We start from the raw sequence: 10,133 nt of genomic DNA, 5'->3' as shown, positions 1-10,133 counted from the left end.
TTGACGTTGGTGGCCTGCTGGGTAGTGTATTGGCCTTTTGTATCAGTCTCTGATTGGCTTGTTTGCCAGTGATTTGACGCTTTCCTGGTTTTTGGACTGTGTTTAGTTGTAAATAAATATCTGTCTGCATTTGCATCCAGATTCATTTTCTCTGTGTTGACAGTTCTGTAGGATTTCTACTGATAAAAGACTGGCCATCAAAAACACTAAATTAAATGTAATGGTTTTATGTAAGAAAACCTTCGTCTGACAGAAACAGAAAAGAAAATGTGAAGGCATTATTTCCCATTTCCCAACTAATACTATCCCAACAGTAGAACACAGGAGTGGCAGAGCATGTGTTGTTGCATGCTCTTCCTCATTGGAAGATAGGTGTCTTTTTAATACAGACGGATAGATAGATATATGAATGGATGGAATTACAGGGAGATACTACCTGCTTTAGTTGTGCTAAAAGTTTGGGAGGTACTTTTTCACCTTTGAGCAAGACAATGATTACCCAACAAGCATTATCCAACCAATCTGGGTAAGTCCTCCCTAGACAGTGAACAAACTGATAGAACCTCACACCAACAGACATAAATAAAGCAGTTGTTGAAGCAAAACACAATTCTTTTGCAAGCAATTTTTTCAGTTCATTTTTAATTATTTTTTAAATATTTGCAGAAATAATGGCATTTGTCTATGCAATCGAACTCTAGGAGAAGATTGGATTGTAATGGAAAGACTGGGTGAAACAATCTGAATGTCATTTATAATCCAGAGCAGTCTGATTGCTTTTAAAGGGGTTAAATACATTTGCAAGGGGCTGATTCAGAGTGAAAGTCAGTCCACAAGCTGAGCCACTTCACTCTCGTCACCCTGTTACACACAATCAGGTAATGAATTTGCCCATAATGGAACTGACAAGAGGAGTTTATCACATCATTAGAATGCAGCCTGGTCCATATGGATGAAGGGCCTGATGGGGCTGCTTTAACACCCACCTGAGCCCCCTGCCCACTGCGCTTTTCATATGGGCCCCCAAAGGGTGTGTATGCATATTTGAGTGAGGGATTGTGTGTGTGTCACATGTGCACATTGGAGACGTACGTTGTGTGCTCACGCGGTGAGCCCGTCCCAGCTGTGTTTAGCTCATCAGTATGCACGGAGTGTGTGTGAAAGAGGAAGCGTGGTTTAACAGTATGTTAAAAGGGTCAGGCTGCCGTTTTCAGGAGGTCTCCCGTCTTTTAATTGAAGTCTCCCTGTATCCAGATGCTGCGCAATATGTGCATTTGTTACACAATATGTGCCGTCCCCCAAGCCCCCGCCCTCCAATTCCACTAATTGGGTCCTTCAGTTCCCTAATTAACTCAGTCAAGCCGGCCTTAGGGCCACAGAAGGCTACACTCATTTCTTTATTGATCAGAGAGCTCTTTAACTAAACTAGCCCTTTCACTGCTGTCAGGGGTTATTCTGGTGTTGTTAACGGCCTAAAACGGGGTTCAGACAAAAGCAAACATATATTAGCCTATTTTGATGCTTTATGCCCTGAGATTTAAACCAGAAAACACATAGAAATTGTGTTTTCCCATTTTTGTTTGATGTTTTTATTTTTTTTATTTTGTGATACTACAAAATAAATTCTATTGATATTAAAATAAAAATACAATTCTGAAATAAAAATCAGTCATAGTCTAACTTCATTGGAAAAAAAAAAAAAAAAAAAAAAATATATATATATATATATATATATATATATATATATATATATATATATATATATTAAAACAAGGTACTGGAATCAGTGTAGACCAGTGTTTTTGTTTAAAAAAGCAGGTCCATTAAAAATGCACTACAAATTACATTTAACCATGTTAAATATATGTTGTATGTGGTGTGGCATCAAAATGAACCATGTAAATCCATTCCTGTTCAGCTATAATACAGAAAATTGTATATGAAAAAGCAACATATATTTGAAGTGTTTGTTTGTATTACATAACTATGTCCTAGTCAAGTTTTGTCTAGTCCCAAAAGTGACTTATATGTAAGTATCAGTATCAGCGTATATCAGCCATTACCCAGACTTATGTCCGAGTGAGTCCATGTGCAAATATAGCAGGTCATTTTCTGAAAAACCCACCGTGAGTCATATCAAGCCTCTTGCACATTTTACACAAGCTCCAACCCTTTTCAAGATAACGTAGTATATTTTCTGAAAGGGAGAATGTACCTGACATGCTGCATTCTATACATGCAAAAGGAAAGCTTTGGATAAAGTCTGCAATCAATTCTGCAGACATTTTACAAAGTTATAAACTATTTTTCAAAACTGTTGTTTTGTCTGTGCTAATATCGGCAAAATGTTGTAGTTTTAGAACCATATTCTGCTATATTGTGAGAAGGTGGGGTTACACTCAGGAATTAAGTTAATGACAGACTTGGCTGGAATAAACAATTTGCAGGACCTAATTGGCACCCTTTCTGTTCATTACGTGGAGTTGTAGTGAAACATGAACTCCACTGTTACTGTTGAAGCATTACACCTACTGGACAAATTGGGTATCTGGAGGAAAAATGCACTTCGATTTGTGCTGTAAACTCAATGAAGGTGATCTGAGATGCACGCCAAATGAATAGGCGAATCTGGCTTTGCCTCTGGTCTCTACTGTGCAGGATTGCAAATTTGACAGCATGGTGGACAAATTTGGCTTAATTTTTTTGTGGAACTAAAAGGAAATGGATTTACTGCATCCATATTCTTTACATCCATCCATCCATTCATCCATCCTTCCATCCATTGTCCACCATTTATCTGAAGTTGGATTGCACGGGTAGCAGTTCTAACAGGGAGCCCCAGACTTCCCTGTCCTAGGCTATATCATCCAACACTGACCGGGGGATCCCTAGGCGTTCCCATGCCAAAGTGGAGATTTAATCTCTCCACCTGGTCCTAGGTCTGCCCCATGATCTCCTCACAGCTATTCATTACAGTCTTTGGGAAAAGCTGGTGAAAAAGAGTTTGTGCTTTTTGTTTCTAAGGTCAGGATGTTACTTTAACCCAAATCCCTGGTTTATCCCACAAAAATGGAATGGAGCTTCATCATTTAAGAGTACCACTTCTTCACAGCCCAATGCAGGGCGGATTTATACCCCTCTATCCCATGCTTGGCATTAAGCATGATGCCAGTAGGTTTATTCTTGTCGATTCCAGAAAGTTCTATTCTATTGGAAAATGTACTCTACTTTTACAGAGACTGTAAAAGCTGTGTCCTGAATCCATTCATTAGAAGTGGTGCACACAAATATTTGCACATATATAAACTGTATATACTTTAAAATAACTACCCAGCTGAACTAGAGCTTGTGCAACTGGTTGCTTACATTATAATAACATATGTTGTAACTATGTCTGTTATCTAGCCGCACATATCCTTTTCTAGCACGCTCCGTGCATCCTGCCGTAGCCCTGCTGCCACCCCTCCGTCCCAGTCCCTTACCATCTGCCTCCAATCAGGAAACACCAGCTTTTGCACAAGTCAATGTGTCTAATTATCCCCCTGCAGCAGGCCGGGCCACGGCGTCCCGCTAATCCCAGGGCAATGTGCTTAGCTTCCCATTCCCACCTGTGCTTGGGTTGGGATAGGGGGGACTTTTGGGGGGGTCCCGGGACCAGAATCAAGGCGACGGAGGGTGTACGGGAGTGGGGGGGGGAGGACTGTACGTCCCACTGCGGGGTCTCCTTCTCCGGGCTTGGCTTGCAGCTGCCTCCCCCCGCTGGGACGTCCTGCAGCTGACGGGAGCCCTCAGCAGTGTCAATGGAGGCCCATAAATGAGGAGCTAACCGCTTTTGTGTGGGCTTTGAGTGTCAGGGCCCTCTGCGGGCTGACCTGCCTTGTTACCATGATGAAATGCAGAGGAGAGAAAGAGCCGGAGTGAGAAAGACAGAGAGAGAGACAGAGAGAGAGAGAGAGAAAGAGAGAGAAAGTGTAAGCGAGTCAGGGAAGGGGAAAACGGGGGGGGGGGGGGATGGCTGTGTGTCAGGCGCCCCCTCCTTACCCGCTAGCTCTTTGTCCCGTGAGCGAACAGCATTGTCCTGGCCCATTGAAAGCAAAGGGGACGGAGGGAGGGGAAGCAGGGGAGGAGAGAAGAAACATCTCTTCATTTCTCCTCTGATCTTTCTTTCGTCAGGGCCCAGAGTCCCGCGAGGAGGAGCATGTATTTTTCACGGCTGATTTAGCGCCTGAGAAACACGAGGGTGTGTGTGTTTGCCTTTGCGTTTGTGTGTGTGTGTATGTGAGAGAGAGAGAGAGAGGGCAGAGCGAATGAAGACCTCCAGCACTAATATTCTCATAATGGTGGCCTTCACAATCACAAAAGGTCACAATATAATCAGAAGAAGACCTTTGATCTGAGAAATTAAATCAAATTAAATACGGTAAATGGTAAATCAGAAAGTTTATAGCCTGTGAACTTTTTCTTTTCTATTTGTTTACTTCTTTAGTTGAGATTTATAGCTTTATATTTAAATTCAGAGCTTACAAGCAAAGGAAGCTAATTATATCCATCCAATTAGCACTGTCTCATCACTTAGTTATGTGAAAGTGCCTCAATAGCAATGCTAATGACGTTTTAATAGAAGCAAACAATTAGTTAGTTGCATAGCTAACAAGGGATTTGCTCCTCTAAACAGCTGAATAGCTCTACTCTAAAAATAAACTGATATTATGGATGTGATATAAAACTGATATTATTATAACTGATGCCTGCAAAGTAGAAGAAGGCCACAAGCCTGAGACTGTCTCGGACTGCCTTCATTGAGCTTACAGCACAGCCTAAAGGTTACTTATTTATGTTTCACTACAGCCTAAGTCCATAAGTCCATTTCACGTGGGATTTCTCCTTTAATAATATACTTTTTTTTTGTAATCAGTTACATGTTTAGCTCTATATAGTAACGGATACTTTGCATGCTACTGTACAGTAACAGAGCCATGTCATCTGCTGGTTTTTAGTAATTCAGTTCAAAATGTGATACTCATAAATTATAGAAATGTACTATATACAGACTTATCTATTTTAAAATTTTATTCCTTTTATTGTTGATTATTATGGCTTACAACCTATGAAAACACTAAAATCAGTCTCTCAGAAAATTTGAATATTATATAAGAACATTTGGTACTTTTGGCAGTGTGGGCAGTGTGCCAAGTCCTGCTGGAAAATGAAATCTGCATCTCTATAAAAGTTGTCAGCAGAGGGAAGCATGAAGTGCTCTAAGATGTTCTGGGAAAACAAAACTGCACTGACCAAAGTCAGCGTCCAAAGTCAGTGCAGTGTTTTCCCAGAACATCTTAGAGCACTTCATGCTTCCCTCTGCTGACAACTTTTATAGAGATGTGGATTTCATTGGCTGTAAGCTATAATCATCAACAATAAAAGGAATAAAAACTTAAAATAGATAAGTCTGTATGTAGTACATTTCTATGATTTATGAGCATTTTGAAATGAATTATTAAAAAAGCAGCATCCAACATTTTTCAGAAGATGAGAAATGGCTGAAATAACAAAAAAGATGAAGAGCTTTCAGACCCCAAATAATACAAAGAAAACAAGTTCATATTCATAAGGTTTTAAGAGTTCAGAAATCAATATTTGGTAGAATAACCCTGGTTTTTAATCACAGTTTTCATGCAACTTGTACGGTGGCCGAGAAAGCCCAACGCAGTGCAAATTGAAAAGCGCTGCAAAAGCACAAAACACATCCATCAAAATTACAACACAGGCGCAGCAACTAGAAAAACGCGCTGCAACTAGAAAAACGCGCTGCAAATAGAAAAACGCGCTGCAAATAGGACCACAACACAACGGAAGTGAGTCACAACACAACGGAATTTTCCCGGGGGACCTTAAAAGACGCTGTACCAGCTAAGCTGCGTCTTCAGTAACGTCTCGGACTTCACTGTGTGTACAAAGGACAATAAGTGGCAAACAAGGCGTTTTGTGAAGCAGAACTTTTAATAATATGCACACAACCGTGGTAATCACAGGTAATAAACATAACTTACTTTTCAGAAGCTTGTTTGCCACTTATTGTCCTTTGTATACAGCTGGTACAGCATCTTTTAAGGTCCCCCGGGAAAATTCCGTTGTGTTGTGACTCACTTCCGTTGTGTTGTGGTTCTATTTGCAGCGCGTTTTTCTAGTTGCAGCGCGTTTTTCTAGTTGCTGCGCCTGTGTTGCAATTTTGATGGATGTGTTTTGTGCTTTTGCAGCGCTTTTCAATTTGCACTGCGCTGGGCTTTCTCGGCCACCGTAAACTTGGCATCTTCTCCTCCACCAGTCTTACACACTGCTTTGCAAAAAATGCAAGCAGTGCACCTATAAAATGTTAATATTAACAGAAACTGTTGTTGTCTACGAATTATACAACCTCATCTATGCTATTAATGCTTAATATTTGTTGGAATAACCCTGGGTTTTAATCACAGTTTTCATGCATCTTGGCATCATGTTCTCCTCCACCAGTCTTACACACTGCTTTTGGATAACTTTATGCTGCTTTACTCCTGGTGAAGAAATTCAAGCAGTTCAACTTGGCTTGATGGCTTGTGATCATCCAGCTTCCTCTTGATTATATTCCAGAGGTTTTCAATTTGGTTAAATCAAAGAAAATAATATCTATTTTTTTATCAAGTGATCTCTTGCTGTGTATATATACTGTAGTATAACATTAGTATATTGTCATATTAACACATTTGCTTAACACTTCAGCCTGGCAGCACTTAACCCTTCATTGATGCTAAAACTAGTTGATCTCCTTGTGTCCCTCCGTCCACGCTCTCTTCCATGCTTAACAAATGTCCGTCTGCAGATGCCAGGCCCTCTCATAATTAATGACAGTTGCCGAGGGCTGAATATGACCGCAGCTTTATTGGACATTGACAAATCTTCCTGAGCGCACATGAAAAGAAACTGTCCCTGTCCCCCTGCGTGAGCTGCACAATAGCGACGCGCCGACCTGGCGGCAGCCCACTCCTTTCTTCCTCTGCCCCGTCCGCTGGGTGTCTCTGGGCCTGGGGCTCCGAACTGTTCATATCTGTGTTGCATAGATTAGCGTTAGCCCTTATGGTTAAGGGCGCTGAGTATCGGTCGGGCAATATTGCTGCAGTGGCTTGGGAAAAGCTTTATACACATGGAGCATATTATATATAAATACATTTTATAGACTCATATGTTCTGATGGACAAAAAAAAAACACACACACACACACACACTCTAGCTCTCACACACACACACACACACACATACACACTCAATCACAGGTCTACTTAGCAGCTGCTACCATTGACAGCTCTTTTGTGTTGCTTCAGTCCTTCAGAGTTGCTTCCACTTTTAAATATCCTCTTAAATGTGTTAACCTTATATAATTTAATTAGTGGTAATAGTATAGTGCACACTGTAATGTGATCTAAAGTTAATGTTAAAGCTTCATAAAGGTTCATTGAAGGGCAGGGTTCATAAGGCTGTAAGAGACTCGAGTAACATCAGTGTTGGATCAAAAAACAGAAAATCGTACTTTACAGAAGAAACAAATAAACTTTTTTTTTTTTTTAAGGATGTCAGTGTAAATAGATTTTATTCCAAGTCATTTTGGAGCATTTTATTGCTTCATTTATGCATTTATTTATATAGATTATTTATGTACACAAGGTAAGGAACAACAGCTAGATTTATAATGTATCAAAAAGTAAAAAGAAAAAAAGAAATATTTGATGCAAAATGTGTTTCTGACAGCTACAGTAAACCAACTTAACCTAAGCAGACCTAATATGGATGAAAGCAGCCTTTATGACAATTAATCCGTGTTGAAATAAGCCTTTATGATTTTTTTTATGAAGGTTTGTTCATGTCATTTGTTTTAAAAAGGGTCATATATAGAATTGTTACACTTAAAGAAGGTTCTGTGCCAGTTTTAAGGTGGTTCTTCTATAGCATTGCTTTAAGAAACCTATGTAAGTGTGTACTTATAGCTTCATAAAGGCTTATTACAATATGGTGTCAGTTGTCCTAAATGTTAGCTAATTAACTTTGATCAAAGTTAACTTTGACCTTAAAATAGGCAAATTTGATTTGCCCAGATTGATCCCTTTTGTAATATGCTTTCATAAATGTTCATGTAGGCTTATGCCAGTTGTTGTAGAAGGCTTATGAAGCTCTACAAAGCTTCTGAGCTCAAGTCAAGAAGTGTTCCCTTTGAACTATAGTGTCATCTGTGATCTAATGCTTAAAGCAGTTTCCTTACAATCGTTTTTATAGGAATGAGAATCTGAACAATATGAGACAAAAATGAGGAAACATCACGTATTAACAATAATAAATCTTTAATTTAAGAAATCAACTGTACAAAAAAGGGTCACCTGTACAAAAGTTCATATTCACATTTGGTTTTTGCTCCAGATACAAGAAGGTTACTGGTCAGCAATCAGTGCACTTTCTGTGGTCATACTAAAAACTTGACCTATCGTATTCTTACAGGACATATGTATTTTTTTTTTTATACAAAAAGTTTAGATGTACAACAACTTCCTGTCCGAGTTTCTTAGGTCTTGCACAGTTTTCACAGTCAACTCCCTATACAAACACATTATTGATTCAACTGATTCAACGTCACCATTGCCCAGTTACAGTACTGCTTCAGTATACATGTGCATGTAGGTACAGACATCACAGACATAAACTGCATTGGCCCTAATGGGCACCCCTGGTGCACACCAAAGAAGGCCAGAAGGCCTTGGTGCTGAGATCTTTCCTTTTTTTACTTTCCTTCCATTCCTTCTATAAAGTCCATCATATAGTATCTGGGCCTCATCTCCATGTCCCTGGCCTTTCAAGGCTCACTTGCCCATGGACAAGCTGTGTAGGCTGGCTGCTGTGGATGCTGTTAGAGGCTGGCAGAGGGAGCAAGGACACGGCATACCGGGAAAGTGGCGATAAGAGCTGGTCAAATGCAGTGGTTCCTTCAGAAGACTGGGCAGTGGTGGAGGTGCATGGAAGCCCAGATATCCTGGATGAGGAGGGGAATGAGGAGCCTGAGCTGCTGAGGGAACACCAGCCGTAGCGCTCCCCACCAGAGAGTGCAGGGATTGGGCCAGTGGGTGCAGAGGCATCTGGGGAAGCTGAGGGACCACCGGCCTGGCTGAGTGGCTCTGGGACGCACCGTAGACATCACCAACAAGCTTCTTCATCTCCTCCAGTGAGCTGGACAGCATGAGGATGTAGTTTCGAGCCAAGAGGAGGGTGGAGATTTTGGACAGCTTGCGCACGGAAGGGCCCTGGGCGTAGGGCATCACCTCTCGGAGACCGTCCATGGCTTGGTTCAAGTCGTGCATGCGTTTGCGCTCACGGCTGTTCACCTTGAGGCGCAGCTCTTGCACGTCGTCTTTGGCGAGCTCAGAGCGGTCCCGGTTCTTGCTTGATGCTGCCTTCAAGTGGAGTCCTTCTGCTTTGGAACGTCCAGACCGGATAGGCCCGGCTTCTTCTCCGCAATAGGCCTGGAACATCTTCTCGGAAAAGAAGCTGCCAACAGAGGAGTCCACGGCCAGGTCCGGGGACGAAGAGCGACTGCAGGTGGAGCCGGTGTCTGAATCCATCGCAGATGATCTCTGGGAGATATGACTCAAAAACAAAAAAAGCAGCTTTGAAGCAAAAAAGCTTTCAAGCAAATACAGCAAAGTAGCAAAATCAGGCCAAGACCCTCAAGGTTTCACAGCACTTAAGGTTTGATTCAGTGTAGAACACAGTCTGGAACACAGAGAGACCCTCGAACCCTTGCCTGTGTGTGTCTAAGAGTGTCACTGAGGGCTTCTGAGTGAACCACGGCTTTTATAGCCCTCTCCCCCACAATAGACACAATGAGACGCATAATGTGACAGTAGACCTAGAGCCAATAACAGAAGGGACACACTTTCCCCCTGGTCCACACACACCCCCTCCTCTACTACCGCTGCTCCCCCCAAAAAACACAAAACACACACACACACACACACACACACATGCATACACATTAACCCACACCAGCCACTATTCACACATATGTGGAAAGTTTCTGTGCCTACATACTCACACTCAACCTGCACTAATGACTCCAC

At 41.5% G+C, this 10,133-nt stretch overlaps 1 protein-coding gene across 1 annotated transcript; it reads right to left on the bottom strand.

Annotated features, from left to right (window-relative positions):
- Nucleotides 1-8,582: 8,582 nt before the first annotated feature.
- Nucleotides 8,583-9,854, bottom strand: olig4 (oligodendrocyte transcription factor 4). Its single transcript, XM_007228993.4, has one exon. The coding sequence runs from the start codon at nt 9,633-9,635 to the stop codon at nt 8,880-8,882; it is 756 nt and encodes a 251-aa protein (XP_007229055.1). The 5' UTR covers nt 9,636-9,854; the 3' UTR covers nt 8,583-8,879.
- Nucleotides 9,855-10,133: the final 279 nt, after the last annotated feature.

This window comes from Astyanax mexicanus, chromosome 7 (assembly GCF_023375975.1).
Source record: "Astyanax mexicanus isolate ESR-SI-001 chromosome 7, AstMex3_surface, whole genome shotgun sequence".
NCBI classification, from domain to species: Eukaryota; Metazoa; Chordata; class Actinopteri; order Characiformes; family Acestrorhamphidae; genus Astyanax; species Astyanax mexicanus.
The sequence above is the reverse complement of the archived record's forward strand: the minus strand, read 5'-3'. Positions and strand labels throughout refer to the sequence as shown.